This window comes from Chaetodon auriga, chromosome 8 (genome assembly GCF_051107435.1).
Source record: "Chaetodon auriga isolate fChaAug3 chromosome 8, fChaAug3.hap1, whole genome shotgun sequence".
Classification (NCBI taxonomy): Eukaryota; Metazoa; Chordata; class Actinopteri; order Chaetodontiformes; family Chaetodontidae; genus Chaetodon; species Chaetodon auriga.
The window spans coordinates 25,738,792-25,760,295 of NC_135081.1; the positions used below are offsets into that span (position 1 = coordinate 25,738,792).

A 21,504-nucleotide genomic window follows, 5' to 3' on the forward strand; every position below is an offset into this window, starting at 1 on the left:
CACCAAACACTGCAGCACTCGCCAACCCCCTCTCGGTCCCCCTCTTGTCCCCCTTTTCATGTGACCCCCGCGACCTGTGCTCCGTGACAGCACAGCGAGAGGACCCCGTGCTCAGGTTGCCATGGCGATGACCTTGGAGGGCCCCAGTCAGACACACACTCGTCCACAGACACACTCGCTTACACACTGCGGCAAAGGCGAGCGATCGATATTCTATTATATGGAGGGTGGCGAGGGGGGGGGGCGGCGGGCGAGGAGAGTTGCACTGCAGTGAGCTCACTGCAGAGACACAGGGGAAATTAGAGAGAGGGTGAGAGTGTGAGTGTGTTTGTCAGGGAGTGACAGAGAGTGGGTGTGCATGTGTGTGTATGTATGAGCAAGAGACAGCGCATTTGTCATTGGACAGCGGCGGCACAAAGTTTTTGTGTTTCTCACTCAAAGGGACGCGTCCTAAATTTACACAGGAAGTGGCAAAGTGACCGCTCATACCACGCAGTCCTTGTCTCTCACATTATGGGGCCGTACGTCGTGTGTAACGTTTGATCTGTGGAGCCTGTTCCCCTAAGATGAAAGATATACTGCCTCGCTTTATTTGCAGGAACGTTACCTTTTAGAAATCAGTTTTGTTGATCACAAAAGTTGCTATTCCTTCCTGAACATATCACCCATGTGCTATTTCTGAGTTCTTACAGCCTCATTAGATTTCTTATATTACAGTAGAAAGCGGAGTGTTGGGGAAATAGTAGGACTTTGTTTCCTTTGTACGACTGCTCTGCTGACAGCTCATTGATGCTGATGTCAGAAGAGGCTGACACATTTACACAGCGGTTTGGTGCATTACCCTGGGCTCCTGCCAACTCTCCCTCTTACGGCAGCTCAACATTATGCAGTTTGCAGGTTGAAGTGCACGTGAATTCACAACACTAGGTGGCATCCCATCCTCATGTTTCTCCTTCCTCATTCCTGCTGCTTTGTGCACTGCTTATGACTGACGAACACATTAGCATCTCATATACCAGCGTTTTGTCATCAGTTCAGAAGTGTGGTAAATAATGTCATATTTGAATATATGAGTTGGAATAATAGTTGATATATATCGTACAGCAGTGAACAAAATAACTTTATTTCACATGGCAAGCTATTCCATATACTCAGGATCTATTGTAATATATTGAATTAAAATCCTTATATTTGTATTATTAGATGTATTATATTTGTGAAAATATTCTCTAAAAGTTTGTGTTTTACATGAGGAAAAACAGAGACAGAAAGACACACAGACGGGTCTAGGTTGTATTAAATGTTCTAGATGTTTTATTGGTGTTGGTTTCATTTATTTGACACACATGTTCTACTAGTTGTGTATTTTTTTTTTTCTTGAATTTCAACTCTTGCAGCCATCTGAGATAAGACCCAGCCTGAGACCGCTGGCCCTTCACTGGTCTCCGACACATACATGCACACAGACCCGGGCCGGACCGGGCTATGCCAGGACCTGGACTGAACCAGAGCAGGACCCAATCCGGTAACAGACCGCTGGCATGTGGCCTCATCGTCACCACTCACCACATCACAGTACACTGCATCACATCATACCGGCACACCTGCAGTGACAGGAACCTGAAAGCCTCGGTTGGTGTCTTGTATCTTTTGGTAAAAACACAACCAAAACCGTGCTCTGCTGTTACAGTTTTAGAGTAGCTTCCTGAAAAACCAGCAAAAATAACTGAAACCAAACAAAAAACAAAAAGAGAGACACATATGTCTTGCTTTTTCCTATCTCATCAGTGTTGTTGATGTTCTTCTTCATGAATGTCTCTCTTGAGCTCGTTTTTCAACATGTTTTTTTTTTTTATTGTTTCATTTAAATTCAGTATAGAATTATATAGATTTCCTAGAGCACACAGAAAGATTGAGTTGTATTTACCAACTTGGGGGGAGGGGGGGTGTACTGTAATAGTTATTAACAAGGACAATGGTTCACACAGTGCACACAAACAGAGACAAATGGGGCAGGAGGGAGGGGAGGGGAGGGGTGTGAGAGACAGAGGGGGAGAGAGGGGGGACAGGACGCCATGGGGTGTGCTTTGTTAGGCCTAAATGAGGAAAAGCAGCTCTCACATACCCCCCCTCTCGTCTTAGAAATAAAAAAGACAAGTAAAATCATTGAAACCCCCCGTACCCCACATATTAAAAAACAACAACACTGTGGCCGTCGAGAACGGAAGAGAAGGAAAATGGACGCAGCGAGAACGACGGGGAAATGACCACTCCGCTGGTCCTCCACAGACAGGAGATGGAGGCGAGAGGTGGCAGTCGAAGTGGTGTCGGCGGTGGGATCTCACTGTGTGATCTTTATATCTGTGTGACTGGAGGACAAGCAAAGGGTTGGCGAGGAGGGAAGAGAGAGAGGAACGGAGGTATCGAGAAAGACGAGGGGCAGAGAGCAGGGGAGTAACAGGGAGGGGAAGGAGCTGGATGGCCCTTTTTTGCAGAGCATAGACACTCCCTTTGTATCTTTAGCTCATTCAAATCTACATACACAATATGCAGCTGCCGTTTGGTAGATATATTGGTTTATGTACACAGCAGTGAGAGAACACATGCAAAGAGTATCATAGGAGATGGGGGGGAAGGGGGCAGGTCAATGTAGAAAGTTGTAAAGGTGCTTTTGCTGTTTTTAATCTTTGGGGCAGTTGTGATGAAAATTGCTTCAAAGCGGTTTTTGTCTTTAAGGGGGCGGGGCATCTGGAGGTGTGTCTTGCCAGGGATGGAGTGACAGGGGGGAGAAATAAGTGGAAGATGTAGGGGGTTTGAGCAAAGACGCTCCATCGATCAATAGTATGTCTCCTTCTCCACCCAACCTGGAGTGCAAATGAGAGAAAGACAAACAAAGGAGAAGTTCACAGTTAATTTAAGGATACTTTCAGGACATATTTTAGGAAGATTTTCGTTGAACTAGACTAATACACTTTCTTACAGAGAGTTAGATGAGAGCACCAAAACCACTCTCATGTCTGTATGGTAAATACGAGGCTCCTGCCAGCAGTCAGTTAGCTTATCTTAGAGCAAAGACTGGGATCAGGGGGAAACAGCTCGTTCAGCTCTGTCTGAAGATAACAAAATCCATCTACAAGCACCTCTAAAGCTCACTAACCAACACATTAAAGCTTGTTTGTTTAATCCACACGACAGCTGAAGTGTAAAAACTGCATGTTGTGATGTGCTGGAAAATGTCTTGAATGGATGCAGCGACTGCCAGACAACCAGCTGAGACTGTTACTGCACCAAGCTAAGACACAGTCCAGCACATTACCCCATAAAACCACAACATACCATTCCTTTAAAGATGCTTTAGTTTAAGGGGTAACGTCCCATTGAAAGAAAAAAGTACTAACCTCCAGGGTTCCGGCGAAGGAGAAGTTTTCGGACCTCATCATAAACAAAGATGAGAAAACTATAGGGGAATGCACAAAACCACCAGGTAGGCCTGTGGGTGAGACAAGAGAACCAGAAGGATTAAAAATAATCCAGAAAACAGACAACACCATATGTCTTAGTATCAGCATACAGGGATCCGCTGTGATATATGTGGTAACACACTCACTTTAGAGGATACATCCTGAGTGCCACATCCATGCCTGGGCAGTAGGACAGGAAGGCAGCCAGGGCTGTCTCTTCAAACAGGCCGAAGATCAAGATCTTGTTCCTGGGTTGAGAAACACAACAAATGTTGAAGATCAGAAAAGACGATGCAGAAATTAAGATATCTGTCACCATAATCTAGATCATATTATGCTAATGATTATTGGCAGAGAGAAATATTAAGTGCCAAGATACTGAGAAGCAGCTGAAAAAGCAGGTGTAAGTATACTGGTGACACAGTGTAGTTGTTGGACTCACTTCATGCCCTGCTGGAACACAGAGTTACGTCTGGTCTTGCAGATGATGACATCAGCCCACTGCACGACTACAATACTAACAAAGAAGGCTGTGTGGCACGTGAACTCCACAATCTTCCTCTGCTCGTATGTCTGAGGGCAGGAGAGGACAGGCGGTAAGATGAAGTAACAAAACCTGAAAAAAACACATCTACAAGGTCACTTAAACACACAAAAACTGCACACTTACCCACTGCTGCCCATAGCTGTCTTCCAGATCGTTGACAGAGCGGTCATCCCACATGAGCCTGATGCCTACTAGAAAACTGGGCAAGAAGCCATTTTCAGCCAAGATGACAAAGTAGGAGAAGAAGCCTCCCAGAGCCTGGATCATACCTACAGACAGAGTGATTAAGTTACACATTTTTAAGCTTTCCCAAAAACATTGCAGATCAGTCTGAGGAAAATCCGGCTCTTGTTGTTTGTGAACAAAAGATTTTGACACAAAATTACTTCAGGCAACCAAGATCAAAGACAACTCACAGCCTGGATCAGTGGTCTTCATTCAACCTACCAATCTGTCCATAGGCAATGCTGATAAGCCTCTCATTCACCAGCTTGTCCCTGAATGGGTTCCTGGGCTGACGCTTCATGATGTCGCTCTCAGCTGCTTCGTAAGCCAGTGAGATAGCTGGCACCTGAGGGAAGAGGAAGAAACCTTCAGTTGGGTATGATGTGTTGTATCAACAGGAGCTGTATTCAGCGGTGCCGGTGTGTGTTAGAGAGAGCGACTGTTCGATCAGCTCTCACCATGTCAGTTCCCAGGTCAATGCAGAGGATGGTGATGGTTCCCAGTGGCAGGGGGATGTTGACCATGATAAACAACAGGAAGGGGGTGATCTCTGGGATGTTGCTGGTCAGGGTGTAGGCAATGGACTTCTTGAGGTTATCAAAGATCAAACGGCCTGAAGGGAGACAAACAGACAGGTCATATCACGAACTAAGTGCAGTTGTTTTTGTTGTAAACTACAGAGTTAGACCTCTGAAACCACATCCGAGGATCACATCCTCCACAAACTCAACTTTTTTGTTCTAAGCTCTCGTGTCAGAATATTTCTTTTGGCTATCTCCCAAAAAATCTAAATCTTATTTTCCATCCTCCTCTCTCCATTTTAAGATTCCCTCATCATAACCCTCTCCGTCTTCCAGTTCTGTCCTTGGACTCCTCTCACCTTCTTCCACCCCTGTGACAATAGAGGCGAAGTTGTCATCCAGCAGGATCATGTCAGCGGCCTGTTTGGACACATCTGAGCCTGAAATCCCCATGGCAACACCGATGTCGGCCTTTTTCAGCGCAGGAGAGTCATTCACACCATCACCTGTCACAGCCACAATGGCACCCTGGGAGAGAAGACGGAGGGATGAGGTTATACAGCATAAATACATGACGAACTTCTGTTTGGTAAATGAATTTAACCCTCATCTACCAGCTGTCTCGATTTAAGAGAGACCTGCTTACTGCAATGATGTCAAACTTTATGTCAAAGGAACATTAAATAAAACAATGTAAGCCAATCTATCTTTTTTTTACATCTTTTAAATGAAACAGTCACATTCGAATGGCAATAAAATTGGTACATTCATGTAAGTTTAATCAAATTAAACTAAAGCCCTTTGAAATTTCAAATGCAATCTATCTCACAGTGAAAAAATATGCTTTGTGTCAGATACCGAATCCTCATTCAGCAGATAACTAGCGCCATCTGCTGTTGTAAAAGTATACTGGTTCTCAATAGTAACTGCACCCACTGTAATTTCCAATATCTTCTCCTTGTCAAGCTAATACAAAACATGAGGATAACACACTGCTTGCATTATAGATGTGACTCCTACTTGCTGAAGTCATACCAGACATTTATTGTTCATTTTATTCAAACCATCTCATCGTGCACCAACCAGTCTCTGGCAGCCCTCTACAATGATGAGCTTCTGCTGTGGGGAGGTCCTGGCAAACACAATCTCCGTGTGATTCCTCAGGATGTCGTCCATCTGGTCCTGAGACAGATCTTTCAGGTCTGTACCGTGGATCACACAGGCCTTGGCATCCCTGAACACACACATTGAAACGTGTCATAATTTACTGTCATTCGTCGGACCGTGTGCTTCTTCTTGTGCATGTTTTTCTGTGAACGTTCTTTACCTGGGGTTCACCTGGCTGACAGGTATGTTGAGACGAGCTGCAATGTCCTCCACTGTCTCGTTGCCCTCTGAGATGATGCCCACTCCTTTGGCAATGGCCTTGGCTGTGATTGGGTGATCTCCAGTGACCATGATGACCTAACAACAAGAGCAACGAAAATGACGTTTCATCGTGTGATCTCAGAGGTACTTTGAAGCTTTTTAGAGACCCTGGAAGGAACAAAGACATCGGGTATGAGGTGTGTTGAAAAAGCCCACCTTGATACCAGCAGATCGGCATTTGCCCACTGCATCAGGCACAGCAGCACGGGGAGGATCGATCATGGACATGAGGCCAACAAAGCAAAGGTTGTCTGTCTGGAAGTTGACATCATCTGTGTCAAAGGCAAAGCCCTTGGGGTACTGGTCCTCTGGCAGCAGCATGTGGCAGAAACCTGGAGGGAAAAGAAATGTGTGATGTGGTGTTTGACTCCAGGTGTCTCAGAATGTCTGAGAGCCCAAATCTTCTATCCCTGTCCCTGCTTCACCTCTGAAATAGCTTCCAACGCTCAGTGTTGAGAAAATTAGATTTCAATAGTGCATCGTTTTAAGAATTCAACAGCGTAAGTTGAAAAAAATATGGTCCCAAATTTTGGGGGATATTTTTGGCCAAAATTAATTAATTGCAGTAACCTCTAATGCAAGTATTGTTGCTGTCCAATGAAACTGTTCATATTCATCATGTTTCTCTCTGGGGTGAGAAACTTTACATTACATAAAACAGTTTACAAAACGTTTTTCGGTTGATATTTTGGAGATTAAATAATGACTAAAAATGTTTTTCACAATGGAAAGTTAGTGGAATGTTGTAGTTTCTGTTGAATGGAAATTAATTATTGAATGAGAAATGACTTTTTACTCTTCACTTCTATCCATTCTTACCCAAAACTCTCTCTCCCAGTCCTCCCAGCTCCATGTAGGCATTCTGGAAAGCTTCCTTCATCTCCTCATCCATAGGTTGCTCTTTGCCCTGCATCATGATGGTGGAGCAACGGTCCAGGATCCTCTCAGGGGCGCCCTTCATCACCAGCAGGTAACGGTTGTCATTGGGATCCTCTGTCTCATGCACTGAGAGCTAGAGGAGAAGAGAGATAAAAATCAGTTTTAATGCAGCGAATAGGGTGTTTGTGCATCGTATATGGGTGGGCACAGCTATAATCCGTCCTGTTATTTACCTGGTATTTGTTGGTGGAGTTAAAGGGGATCTCAGCCACCTTCTTGTTCTTATCCCTCATAAGCCTGACGGAGCCACAAGACAGCTCAATACACTTCAGCAGGGCCGACTCTGAGGCATCACCAGCCACGTCACGCTTCAGGATGGGCAAAGAGTCTTGTCCGGCTTTGAACTGGGCGCGGTTACACAGACCGGCGATACGAGCCAGAGACAGCCATGTCACTGAGCTCTTGTCAAAAGAGGCGCCTGCAGAGGGAACATAAGAGTGGCTATTATTAACTTTTAGGATTTCTAGTCATCCTGTATCCCTGTTATAGTGGTGATATGTTCCTTCAGCGGTGTCTGCCCTCTCCTCACTAACCAGACTGGTCCTCGGTGGTGTCGGCCTCGTGGATCTGGTTGTCAAACCACATGTGGGCCACAGTCATCCTGTTCTGGGTCAGGGTGCCTGTCTTGTCAGAGCAGATGGTGGAGGTGGAGCCCAGGGTTTCCACAGCTTCCAGGTTCTTCACCAGGCAGTTCTTCTTAGCCATACGTTTGGCAGTCAGGGTCAGACATACCTGTAGACAAATACATTTATGCCGTTTAGCAATGTTAATTCGCATTGTACCAAAGCTATGCAATACTTAAAATACTTAATTTGACATGTAATTTTTATGTGTCCAAAAATAACTAATGAGCAACCAATTGCAAAAAAAAAGATACCCCATGATACCAAAGCATGCTAATTCAGGTTCAAGTGAAAAGAGCCACAGGAGGATCTATTCATTTTCCCACTTACAGTGACTGTGGCCAGCAGCCCTTCAGGCACGTTAGCCACAATGATACCAATCAGGAAGATGACAGCCTCCAGCCAGGTGTAACCCAGGATGATGGCCAGGATAAAAAACGTGACGCCCAGGAAGACGGCCACACCCGTGATGATATGGATGAAGTGCTCGATCTCTTTGGCGATGGGGGTCTTGCCGGTCTCCAGGCCAGAGGTCAGGGTAGCAATGCGGCCCATGACTGTACGGTCTCCAGTGCAGATGACAATGCCACGTGCTGTGCCTGGTTTGGAAAAAGAAGTATAATGTTGTAAAATACCATTTGCAGCATCAGCATCTGTCCTATAAACTAGAACAGATCCTATAAAGAAGTCCTACAAACAAATTTTCTCAGTTAAAATCATAATTGTAATTTCTCCTCTGTGCATTAAACGCCATTCTGATAGAAGGATGTTCTTCCATTGCTTCTGGAAACTAACTTCCAGATTCTGGGCTTTTATTTCCAAAGTATGACAATCAGAAAGGAATATTTTTCCCTAATTCTCCCTGCATCACACTGCAAACTTCTGCAGAAGCTCCATTAAATTGCTCGAAAGCACATCTTGCACTGTGTACTGTTCCTTGTATAATTGTACAATGCTGTATTAAATTTTAGTCTTACACCAACCACTGGCACAGAAGTTAATAGTAGCATGTAATACTATTGCCTTGGTGACCGTACCTTCCACACAGTTGGTGGAGAAGAAAGCAATGTTTCGGGTCTCCAGGGGGTTGTCATGAGTACAGTCAGGTGACCTGTTCTGAGGTTCTGACTCGCCTGTTAGTGAGGAGTTATCAACCTGATGGGACACAGGAAAAAAAGTTTGTATTTGAATACAACAAGAGGCAAGACTTTGACTGTGTATGTACATGTATGGGTGTGTGTGTGTGTGTGTACCTTGCAGCCATGAGCAGAAACCACCCTGATGTCAGCAGGGATCCTGTCTCCTCCCTTCACTTCAATCAGATCTCCGGCCACCACTTCTTCAGCGTTGATCTGTACCTTCTCACCCTCACGGATCACCAACGCTTGCTGCAGGGCGACATCAGTGAAGGTTAGGAAACACACAAGCACTGGACATTATTTATAGAAACACACTCTCAAGGATATACGGTCAGTGTCCCTCTTCCACAGGGACTCAAAATACGCTTTCACATAGAAGTCGGACCTATTTACCTGAGGCACCATGTTCTTGAAAGACTCCATGATTTTGGAGCTCTTGGCCTCTTGAAAGTATGAGAAGCAACCAGTAATGACGACGACAGCTGTGAGCACAATACCAAGGTACAACTGGAGACAGAGACAGAGACAAAGTCAAACATATGTGAGCGTGGGCTGCGGGAAGGCACTGGGTGCAGCGTGTGTGGGACTAAAACTGCCGAGGTGTTATTCACGTCTGTATTTCAGAGTCAGAGAATGTGTTAATGAGGTGTAGACGGGCCAGATGTGATGTGTGTGTGCGCGTGCATGTGTATTACTCACATTGTCTCCTGCAGGATCGTCCTCAGTGGCTGCCTGGATGGCGTAGGCCAGGAAGCAGAGGATGGCGCCGATCCACAGCAGGATGGAGAATCCACCAAAGAGCTGGCGACAGAACTTGACCCACTCTGGGGTGGTGGGAGGAGGGGTGAGGGCATTGGGACCGTCCCTGATCAGAAACTCTGCTGCCTTGGCATTGGTCAGGCCCTGGAGGGAACACAGAGGAAATGGGATGCTGAGTCTGCACTGATGCAAAGCCAACAAAAACACACATTTGTTTGTTCGTTAACATCCTCGTCTGTCATTAGTGTGACTTCGGAGTCCAGTAGGCTGTTGGGTTGGATTGTCAAAACTGCAACAAACCAATAAAAGAACCTTTACGCCATCTAGTGGTCAACAGGAGGAACAGTTTCAAATCGTTGCAGTTCATACTGGGAGAAATGAATTTCAACTCACCTGTACGATGTCAGTCTGGAATTTCCTGCATACTTCCTCTACGGACATCTTATGTTCCGTCTGGGGGAAAAAAAAAAGATAGAGAGATAATCAGCCGCTTTCTGTTGTTGAATGTGTTTAGTAGTTGCCATTTTTTGCATGCAAGGAAAATTTGTAGAAAGAAGTCCAAATCAAAATTAAATTTACTCCATGCATGCAGTTCACCTGAGAGATAAGAGTATCAGGGCAGCCAGATATGGCGACCCAGGTGTCTGTTTCTTGCGCTGGCATGTGGGATCAAAGTGAGGACCTCCTGATAACAAGTCACCTCTCTTACCAGCAAACATATATATTTTTTGGCCTGCATGAGAAAGATTTCCCTTCTCTCCAACAGAGTCAGTTCACTTTCATTTTGCTACGAGAGGACGTTCTTCAGAAGTTGAAAATAACTTAGTGACATCCTAAAATGCATGGATTGTATAAAAAAATCTTTTGAAATAATGTGGGATGTGTCAAATTAATCAGCTTTTGACTGACGGGATAAAAAGTGAATTAGACTCAAACTTTGAACAACATTCAGCTCCACAAGTGTTCAGAGATAAGAGGAGGTTTTACTCACAATGGGCACTTCCTTCTTCAGGTCATCCATGTCCTTGGTGCCCGCCCCCTTCTTCTTCTTGGGGGATCGGTCATCTTTGTCCTGTGTGGTGGCAACGCGGTAACTGTCTGACCGCCCATACTACAGACACACACACATGTTTTACACATGCCTTTGGACTAGATTAAGGAGATAGCAGCCTGCGCGCCTTTGCATCTAATCTTAACTCTTCTCTGGACTTGAACATTATATTACCCACAAACTGTACTTTGTCTCTCAGAAATGCATTAAATGCTTTAATTGTTGAGAGAGCTGTCCTGCCAGTCACTGACTACACCAGGAAAAAAAGCCAGTGGGCTTCACTGATCCCTCAGGTTTCTGTCTTTCACTATACATAAATAATGTATCCCTGTGAAGTGGCCTTGTGAAGTAGCCTGTATTTCTCAGAAAGTAATAACACCAATTATTCTTTGCTTATGAGGAAGACATTAGACAAAGAGCATAAACATAAAAACCTATTATCACAGGAATTATTCAAGACTTGAAAGGTAAATGCATTACCCTGGTAGCTCTGTTTTTACTGAACAAAAACTTCTGTATTAAGAGTCATTGCACATTAAAGCACGAGCCTGCCGTCTGCTGTGTCATCTCTACTTGATCTCCATTGATCAAATAACTCTCACTCTGATGTCCACAACAGCCTGACGGACACATCACAACGTAATCAAGTGCAAGTGGTTTAACCTGGAGGTTTTTTAGCTAATTGCCTCCTGGTCTTGTTCATTTATCTAGCAGCAAACATTAAGGACACGAGAGAGAGCAGACGACCAGAGTTTAGACCCATCAAAGGCCTTCTTATTAGACTGTAGTCTGTTCTACACCATTAGAACAAATACATCAGAGACACTTTGATGTCAACATTATTAAAAATTAAGTCACAAGTACACGCATGGATGCACAAACAGGCACATCAAATGTCCTTGTCCTCATCTGCCTGCTTTGCTGCACTACCTGTTGTTCCAGGCACCCTCCTTACTATAATTGTCCCCTCAGAAATTGGCTTATGTTGTTAAACTAGACGTGAGTGGACTATTAATAACCCAGATTGTCTCTATCATGGCACATTCTAGTCCTTCTAGGTCTATAACTGTAACTCTAGCTTGTTGTCCGGATGGAGAGCAGCCTGACTGCGGGGACACATCAATACAAATGTCCCTCATCAAAGGTCAGAGGTGACACGGAGATGCAAGAATCCCTCCCAGGAGGTGTGTGCGAGTCCCAGTGGACAGGCCCTTCACTGACACAACCCAGTCATCAAGGGGACTGTCCTTGGTGGCAGATCAATAGAGTCAGTTATACGCTGATGGCTGGAAGCAGGGGTTTGCAAGCATGACAGAGTAACAGAGTCCAGCTGATATGGAAGCCACGTCATGGACCCTGAATCAGACTGAAACATCAATACCTATCAAACGATAATCACTGCCGACAATCCTCTTAATTTAAGATTAAGGTATGTGTGTCACAAGATCAGAGGACGAGGTTAAAGGTTAACATTTCATTTCTGGCTTTGTGCTTCTTCACAGGAAATCAAAGACCGACTGTGTGCCGTAATTTGCTGGGATAAAGAAGCGCCCTCTGGTGGTTCAATCAGGTAGTGCCAATGCAAAATGTACAGATAACCCTAAACCTAACTGCTGCTTAACTACTGGGTTTGCATCTGACATCATTAATACAGATCACAAATACAAAGAAGCAAACTGATCTGTCCTTTGGTGCTTAAAGGTACGTTTACTTTGAAATAACTTGGTGAAAATTCACTGGCCAAATTTACATATGTACAAAAACACCAGTGCGAAGAATGAGTGGAGATCCCAGGTCCTCCATACATCTCTACTGAACAAACTAACACACCCAGACCACACCAAAACACACACACACACACCTGCAGTGCAGCAAAGTGAGACTACCAAAGACCAACTTGCTCCTGCTTTTCCCGCTCGAGCTGTAACCATACTGCTGTTATTGAAACTCTTGTGAAATCATGCCTCTGCATATTGAATATGTATGTGGTTTCAAGGACCTGTAGTTCTGGTTTGATGTAATAAAAAAGGCTTCGTGAAGCAACATGTGAGTGACATCTCCAACTAACTTTAATAATGGTGGAGCTTGGGCTGCTCAACGGCTGCATCTGAATTCAAAGTAAACAATGAAACCATGTCAGAGAAAGAGTAGCATGTCAGGGGGAGGGAGCTGTTTGACCTGACTGCAAACACACACACGCATACACACACACACACACACGGATATATTCACAGAGTTCTACAACAAAAGGGCAGGTGAGCAAATCTCTTGCCGCAGCAAGACCAGGCAGGCCTGGTGAGGCAGAGGCTGCATAAAGCAGAGACTGATGCAGTGGAAAAGTACTGCCACTCATCCCCTCTGAGACAGACCCAGGATGTGTGTGTGCGTGTGTGTGTGTGTCTGTGATTGAGAAAGAGTGTGTGTGGGGGTGTGGTGGCATATATATGAATGCGTTACATGTACCTTTCATTCATTCAAGAAAAACTGAATGAACGATGACTCTCAAAGGTGTTGAGTAAGATGAACTGCTTTCTAATTAGCTGTAAATAGGCAACATCATCTCAAAGATGACAGACTGGCAGGTGTGTGAGTACGCATTCGTAGGTCTAATATTGTTATGGACACAGACAATGAGGAACGCTGCCCGTCCGAGCATATGCACACTGAAATTGATAATATAAATATAGATACACACAGGTCCTTCTCTCCCTATCACAAACACACACACGTGTGCCCAGACAGCAGAAGTGGTTGGTGGAGAGGTGGAGAGGAGTGCCAAACAAAGCGATACGTGGTGAAAAGTAGAGACGGATGTTAAGGGGGTGGATGACAGACAGGATTGGGCACATGGAAAGGGAGACATCAGTGGGAGGTGAGAAGCAGGGACAGATAAAGAGCGAGAGAGGCAGGTGGAGAAAGGGACGGAGAGTGAGAGAGAGAGAGAGAGAGAGAGAGGAGCTGTTGTCACCCTTCTCTCATGCTTCTAATTAGATATTGACCAGCAGTCTTTGTCTGCCGGCTGTGTGTCAGTGTTTGACCCGCAGTGACCCCACTCTAATAGATTGCACAACCTCACTTATGGTGTGTGCGTCTCACTTTGGGTACATGTTCTCATATGCTAATAGACTATGTTCTCACTGTGGCCGTCTGTGTGTGTGTCCTGTGTGTGTATGTTTGCGGATATCAATGAGCAGTTATCAGCGTGACTCAAAGAGAAAAAACAGGTTGCTGATTTATCTTTCCGCTGTGTTTACACTATGTTGAGTATGCTACGTGCATACCTGTCTGGGTGCCTTTCTTCTTCCATTCACACGCTGCTACCTGATGCGGCTGCACTGTATTTACGATATGTTGCAACCATTTGTGCAGAAACATGCAACAAGTAAAGGCCTTTAAATCTGTTGTTATTACCTGGTCTGTTTTAACTGTTAATTCTTTAATTATTCAGCAGAGAAAGAAGAAGTATGCATACACTGTATGCATATACAACCTGAGCGTCCTTTCGTTTCCAGAAAACATCAAGATGCGCCTGCGCGTCTGTGTGGGTGTCCAGCTGTCTCACACAGCTCTGGGTAATGTAATGAGCCCCCTCTGTCCTGAGGAAGGAAACAGAGACTCGTGGCTGGAATTACAGACGCTCGCTCTCCCACAGCCGCACAGACCAACAGACTGACGGACGAGAACATCTCTGACATCATCAGGAAATGGAAACATTGGATGCTGCTCTATGGATTACATGGTGCAATCACACATCCAGTTACATGCTGGCTTATAAAACTCTACTTAAAATGTCAATAAATCAGTAATGCTGATGCTTCACCTGGTTGTTCGCCCAGTTCGATTGTGAATTATTCTGCGAGCCCTCTCTGGCTAACCTAACTAAACCTGGCATTTTGTCCTCATGTGAACAAATCTGATGAGCTGCGTATGTGTGTTTGGGAGCACAGAGTAACCATGGTGACCGGCACGGCCATTGGCATGGTGACGAAGCTCAGCGGTGCTCCTAGGATCCCCTGATGTGATCCGGGACAAGTAATAATTGATGCATCTGTAACCGGACACTGTATTCACTGCTGTTTAACACAGGCAGACAATTGATTCGAGGAATTAGCGTGTGTTTGTGCGAGCTTGTGTCTGTGTGTGTGCCTGTATGAGCAGAGGTGAGTCATTGTGTTGGCTACAGTCCGTATGAGCAGCGTCTACACGCATTGCGGCAGAGGGAGCGAGGGAGTGAATGAGAGAGAGAGAGAGAGAGAGAGAGAGCTGGTGATTGTGAAATAATATGATAAGACACACTGATAACACACAACTTAAAACGCACAGTCAGAGAGGCTTGAGATGGAAAGAGCTGCCACTCCACATTTCTGCCTGAAACATTTCTTCCTGAAATGTAGAGTGGCAGCTAACAGTGTGTTTCCTAATTTGAATGAGCACAGGGCAGGGCAAATTTGGGCTTCTTACGTGCCATGATACTACAAAACTGTAATGGATTGTGGCAGACGTGGCCTTTGGCAGAGTGAAATCCAGTGATACTGCTCTGATATACTGTGCCCATCATGCACCTACCAAGTAACATGTTCAAGTTAGGAGTGGCACCTACGACAACCATCATGTCAACGGGTCGAGGCATGCCCACTGATGGTGGGTTTGACTAGCGCCAGGAGACAGATTTTTTTTCCCCTTTAACTGCACGCAGTAAGAAGGACTGATGTGCGTGTGTACACAAATGCAAAAAGCAAGAATGCTGTTGCTGGGCGGGTTTGTTTCTCTCACTGTGGAACTCGTAGGAGGAAGCGGTTTGTCGGTGGAAAAAAATGCCACTGTTCTCCGTGTTTTGTTCTTATTTTATGTCAGCAATCACTACACTTCCTCTTTGTCCACAGCAGAAACATGCATGAGTCACATCAGATCCTCTGCACTGACCATGTGAGAGCGGCACCTTGCTATGACTGTAGAGTGAAGAACCTGCTAGTCTTAAACAGGGTCATATCACTTATTCTCTATGAATTAATAAATAAAGGGAAAAATGACCTATTAAAACAACATTTAAGGCACCTTTATGAAAATAAGAAAAAGTGTAAAATGCTATAAATACACACAATTTGAATAAACGTATTAACCGCGTGTTTAAATGTGTGCTTGTTTGTGATTCAATTCCTGCATCTGTAGACAAGCTACTACACGTGTGCTGTGTGTATTTGTCTCGTTGCACGCGTGTGTGCGTGTGACCTTGCAAGGTCATTGGACCATCTGCTGTTTCTTGCAGCAGGATGGCAGGGCTTTGGGCCACAGTGGGGGGGCTCAGGCTGACTACCGAGAGACATAGCTGTTGGGATTAGCTAGTCTGATTACTACTCCGTGTTTCTTCCACTCTTCGTCTCGATCTCTGCTCTTCTTTCTCTGCCATTCTCTCGCAGCAAAATCAAATTCATACATGCAATCTGCACGTTCATCATTCGGTCCTGGTGCCAAATAATCTGGTGACAGCTCCTGACAGCACCGAGTGAGCGAATGGATTAGACGGTTACTTTTAACAGACGATTAGGATTTGAATGCCTTGTGAAAGAGACTGTCAAGATATTAGTTTCATTTATCTGTGTCAGCCTTGGGATTGATGTGAAGGCTTCTTATCTGTCTATTTAACAAAGTGTACAGACATCAAATGGAGGAGACTTCAGATATCAGTCATGAACAAAAAAAAGGAAAAGATAGCATAAAGCTTTCTGGAAGGAACAGACAGTGACTACGACATTCTCTTCCTACTGTGAGGCAGATAGTATTAAAGACGACCAGTTTACAAGTAGACATAATGGATTGATCCGATGGAATAGGATCACAGACACTGATCTAAGTAGTACACCTACACAGATCAAAGTGCAATAAAAAGATTGTGACCGGTTAGCGGCACAGAGAGACAACTCTTATCTCTAAACCACATAAACACAAACAGACAGACAGAGATTAATGCTCTGAAACTCTCAAATAATCTCTGGTGAACACTAAAAATAAACAAAAGCAAGAAATGCAACCCAGTCTGAAAATCCCAATTTAAATGGTACCTCCCTCCTGCCCCCCTCCTCGCTTTTCCCTCCTGTCCATCTGTCCATCCCACAGAGACAACAGTGGAACAGTGTAGCTTTAGTTCTATACAATGAGCTGTCCACCCCTGTGAGTTCCGGGGGACATAGTTGCACTGCAGTTGTGTGCGTGTGAGTGTGTGGTCTGGTCTAGATTAGCATTGTAAATCTTAGTTGGTTGGCGCTTGTGGAGAACATGGCATCTCGCCACGGTGTGAGAGAGGGCACCTTAGGACTTGGCAGACAGCTGGTCACACAGAGTTGTGCAGATGTGCATGCACGAGCATCCATACTCACAGCTGCTGGCTGTATAACGGAACCAACTAAACCAAATATCCATCTACACATCACATTTTCAAGCACGTGTGTTGCTTTGTGTTTCCAAACCAGGATGCTGTAACCAACTTTAGCACAAATCAAATTCAGCAAAGTGTTGTAAAATCCACTTTTTGATTCCATTGTGGCTGCCCATTGTTACACTTTGTGCCTCTGTGTATTCACACTGGGACGCACATACGCACACATTCAAAGTCACACACACTTCACAAACATACACACATCTCCAGGACAACACCCTGAATTAGTCATGTCAGTGTAGTCAGGCAACCTGACCCCTCTGAATCGCTCTCATTATGGGAGCCAAAAACATGTGAATGCTGGAGAACTGTTAGCCGTATCAATCACTGTGTCGACGTAGTCTTGTCTTCAGGTAACGTATGAAGGAGAACTCTGACCTTTACATTTTATTAGGCTTACACAAGCTGCTACTGAGCGCACAGCTCAGGCTTCGTCCTGTCAGTCTCACACTAGCGAGGGGGCTAACTCTTACTGGAGAAATCTGTCCTTCAGCAGCATTCTCACGAAGGACACTGTCCTCATTACAGGGATATCTATTGATCAGACATCCTCAAGAGTCCTAAAGGGGACTACGGAAGAGCATTTCAAAGGGTCACCATATTGACCTTAATCGACCCCTAGGCCACAGGGCAAAAGGGTCCCAGCTGGCTGTGCAGTCAAAGAAACCAATACTTTGATCAGATCCTGCATGGACATGCTTTTCTATTGGCTCCTGCAACGCGTGGGACAGATCAGTTGTGGTACAGTGCAGCCTATCAGCATCAGGCAGCAGGTGCAGTGGGGAGGGATGTGCAGCACTCTGCACCAAACTGAGGGCTGGGCCTCTGCAGAGGCCACATCCAACTCCTGAACTACCTTCCACTAACTTCTTCTTTTTCACTGCACACGCCTCACTAGAGCCAATGTGAAAGTACACAATGTTCCAGAAACCTTTGTATCATGATACAGACAGTTCGTCAGTCTAATTAGAGTCTTATAGGGTCAACTTCTTATAGCGACACTACCAGGAGCTTCTCCTCAGTCACACTGCGTTCAAAGCAGCTCAACCACACCCACCGTTAGCTGCCTGTATGACCTTCCGACAAAGCCTCAGTTTTACTACTACATCTTCATCTCTTGTCAACCCCCCCCCCCCTCCTGGAGAACCAGCCCACCTAAACCACACCTCCCCACCACAACGCTCACCCTTCATTCAATGTCCTGTGAAGATCATCTGCCCAACCACATCCATCTTCTCCCTATCCCATCTGTCTCCTGTCCCCCTGATAACCAATCCCACAAGGTGCAGCAAGAGGAAACAGGATCCATTGTAATGTGAGCCCTGGGTCATTATCCTGTAACAGGATATACAGTCAGGCAGCCCTCCCCCTCCATACGCCTCTTCCGTCACTTTAAATCCCTCTCTCTTTCTCTGTCTACACCTGCACACCAGTCACTACTTATGTGCCCTTCCTTTCTCCCTCTCTCTCTGTCCCCCCTGCTCTCTGAGCAGCGGCACCCTCCTCCCATCAGTCACGTGTCTGAAGGTGAAAACCAGCAGTCGATCCATGTGTGCAGCCCTTCATTTACAATCTCACTTTATGTTCCTCCTAGTCTCCTCAGCACCCTCCACTGTAATGTGTAGCTGCATCAATGCAGAGAGCAGAACAATGAGCAGGATGAGAGGGTGAGTGAAAAGATATTTCTTCAGAGATGCTCTGCCAAATTTAGAGCATCTATCTCTGTTCTAGACAAAATGTGCCAGTTGTCTCTCCAGTATTCCTGACACATGTTCAAGCTTTGCTCTGTAGCATCACTGCTGTCTCTTAACCAAGTCCTTTCTGCGTGGCTCCTCGTGCCAGCCTATCACAGCTCTTTACAGGGAATTTCCACACCAGAGGCCCCGCCCCCGGTTTGACGCATCAGGAACGTCGCAAGCGTTGCCCCCTGCGGCCTTGGGAAAGGACAGCTGGCAGTGCCATCGCACAGTGCGCCAGTGCGAAATTCTCCGAAGTCAGACAGAAAGAGAGAGACAGAGAGATGGAAATGTAGTCGACGGCGTAATGTCGAGCTACTAGCGAGCTACATCGATCCATTCATCCCTCCATCCATCTATCCATCCATTTTCCCTTTCAGGGTGACCTCAGCGCGCACCGGATGAAACGCAAGGAAACACCCTTCACAGATCGCCATGGACGCGCACATTCTCTTTTATGATGCCAATCTCCGCAGAGCAGTGGCATCTTCCGAGATGACACACCACTTCCACTCACAGTGCCTTCCCAAACTTCCACACAGCAGCAGTACATGCGTAAGCACTTCTTGCACTCCCATCCCTTTTGACGCAGTGCCCACTAACGCTGCCGGATTGGCTTTCACATCTAAAATGACATCTCCAGCGTCTCTCTGACACCGGCTTTCACTGCCTCTACAGCGGCGGATATCTCTCAGCACCGCATGCTCCCTTCTCTGCAGCGTCACGCCACCGCATAATTCAGCAGACAGGCCGCTGTCGGAGATTAAATATTACAACTCCCTCCGCAGGATGGCGAGGAGAAATTGCGCAATAGCTCACAGCACCGATCGCATCCGCACCGTGGCATTTTCCGGCAGCGCTGTGTTTTTCCACCAGCCTCTCTGACTGATTTGCATGGCTAATGAGTTTATCTAGATAACCGGAAACAGAATTCATATTGACAAGTCTCTCTGAAGTCATATTGGCAATTTTAACTCGAACAAGCACATCGTCGTGCTCTCATTAGAGCTTGTTGGAAGAATCGTTTCTTTAATCTGTAGTATGCGTAAATGTGTTCACTGATGGCGATTATCAAGTCCCTGTTATGTCACAAAGTAAAGGGGAAATAAGCTGGTGAGGCGCTTATTCCCGGTAACCGCATTATGACGCATGGGTCATCGAGGGTGCCGAGGATCAGACTCCTCCACTGCTGGCGTCCACTGTAAGGACGCGGAGAGCTCAGCATCTCTCCGGTTCACCGCCAGATGCTTCTCCTGTGTGTCACCAGATCGGAGAGAGGGCAGTGCCAGCGGGGTTTGAAGCAGGAGAAGGTATGAGGGGGTGGGATGGGGGGGTGGAGGGGAGGAGGGGGGGGCAACGAGGGCATGAAGGAGGTCACAGTACACGGTGTTCATTCATCACTGAGAAAGTCATAGAGCGTAATTATGTTCTTGGGTTCCCTAAAATGTAAGAAAACTTTTATTTTCTCCACAGGTTAATGATGAGTGAACAGAATAGATTCTAACACGTGCACCCCCCTCCCCCCTCCCGCACCAGAGCACTCGGTGAGAATAAACCGATTAGGCCTACCATGGTTGGCAAGGTTATAGCCAAAGTAAGGCCTATCAGACAACTGAATACATATGATACACTGACAACCTCTAAACCACACAGACCTGCTCTACTTATGACTCTTAAAGCATCAGTTTTCATTCATATTCAATCTCGGGACCCATTTCAATCGACCGAGAGAATCAGTGTGAAGGACATGAGCCACTAATGTTCCAATCAAGCCAAAAGCAGGCTCAATCAAAGTGAGCCTCTCGATGCCGCCGTTTACTGTAGCTGCACCAGACAGGAGCTACTGGCTACATCAATTTGTCGCAGTCTAGGAGACCGGGCTAAAACACGGTTCCGCATTAGAGTCAATGTCACTCAGACAGACGAGATTTCCATACGGGAAAAATGACATCATGGCTCAGTCTGAGGCTTTTCTCGTCGGGAGGATGATATCAGGCTACCGCTCACAGCTCAGGCCACTTCAGGTGGGCTACAACGCAGTTAAAAAGTTGGAATCGTCAGTCTTACCCCCATGTTGGCGCAGTCACTCTTCTCCTCTCAGGTGATGCACGGCTTGAGAGGTGTCAGCCCCTCGCGTTGAATTATATCAAAATGCCTTGCCTTGAAAAATAAAAGAGAATATGCTCAGTTTTTTTTTTTTTCAGGATTGCTTAAATGAAAAATGAGCAGGAAAAAAAGACGTCAGGGATGTTATCAATGGGTCTGACAAAAGCGTTTTCTTGGGCTTAAATAAACTGTCTCTCAAACCTTCAAAAAGATTAGGCTACAATCTCTCCCCCCCCGTGAGACGTCTTTCAAATGAAATGTTGCGGTCTCAAGCGGAGCATCACGCGGGGATGCGCTTCCTTCCTTTGCTCTCTGATACTTGCGGTGAAAGACCGGCGGTACTAACGAGCCGCACTGCTACCTTTTCAGCGCTTGATCTCCCTCCGCGGCTCTGCCGGCTGCCGCAGTACTCCGCTCCTGCAGCCGCACCACTCCGCCAGTGGAAGAAGCGCCGCCTCGAGCAAATGAGTGAACCGAGAGGCCAATCAGGTCCGCCTACCCCTCATGCAGCCGACCAATCATAATTCGGAGCGTCT

At 45.9% G+C, this 21,504-nt stretch overlaps 1 protein-coding gene across 4 annotated transcripts; it reads right to left on the minus strand.

Annotated features, from left to right (window-relative positions):
- Positions 1 to 1,291: 1,291 nt before the first annotated feature.
- atp1a3b (ATPase Na+/K+ transporting subunit alpha 3b) lies at positions 1,292 to 21,406 on the minus strand. 4 transcript variants are annotated; one of them, XM_076736728.1, is made up of 23 exons: positions 21,170 to 21,406; positions 20,930 to 21,022; positions 10,634 to 10,714; positions 10,036 to 10,095; positions 9,583 to 9,786; positions 9,277 to 9,390; positions 8,998 to 9,132; positions 8,782 to 8,899; positions 8,075 to 8,343; positions 7,655 to 7,853; positions 7,295 to 7,539; positions 7,002 to 7,194; positions 6,339 to 6,514; positions 6,082 to 6,218; positions 5,838 to 5,988; positions 5,114 to 5,282; positions 4,692 to 4,846; positions 4,456 to 4,579; positions 4,132 to 4,277; positions 3,904 to 4,034; positions 3,608 to 3,709; positions 3,399 to 3,490; positions 1,292 to 2,864 (listed from the first exon to the last, which is right to left on the minus strand). In XM_076736728.1, exons 2-23 carry the CDS (start codon positions 20,933 to 20,935, stop codon positions 2,836 to 2,838), a joined length of 3,036 nt encoding a protein of 1,011 aa, XP_076592843.1. In that variant the 5' UTR covers positions 20,936 to 21,022; positions 21,170 to 21,406; the 3' UTR covers positions 1,292 to 2,835. The 4 variants fall into 4 exon arrangements, with proteins under 4 accessions (XP_076592843.1, XP_076592841.1, XP_076592844.1 ...); XM_076736726.1 differs by having other exon boundaries at positions 10,634 to 10,753; positions 21,170 to 21,307; XM_076736729.1 differs by having other exon boundaries at positions 20,930 to 21,378.
- Positions 21,407 to 21,504: the final 98 nt, after the last annotated feature.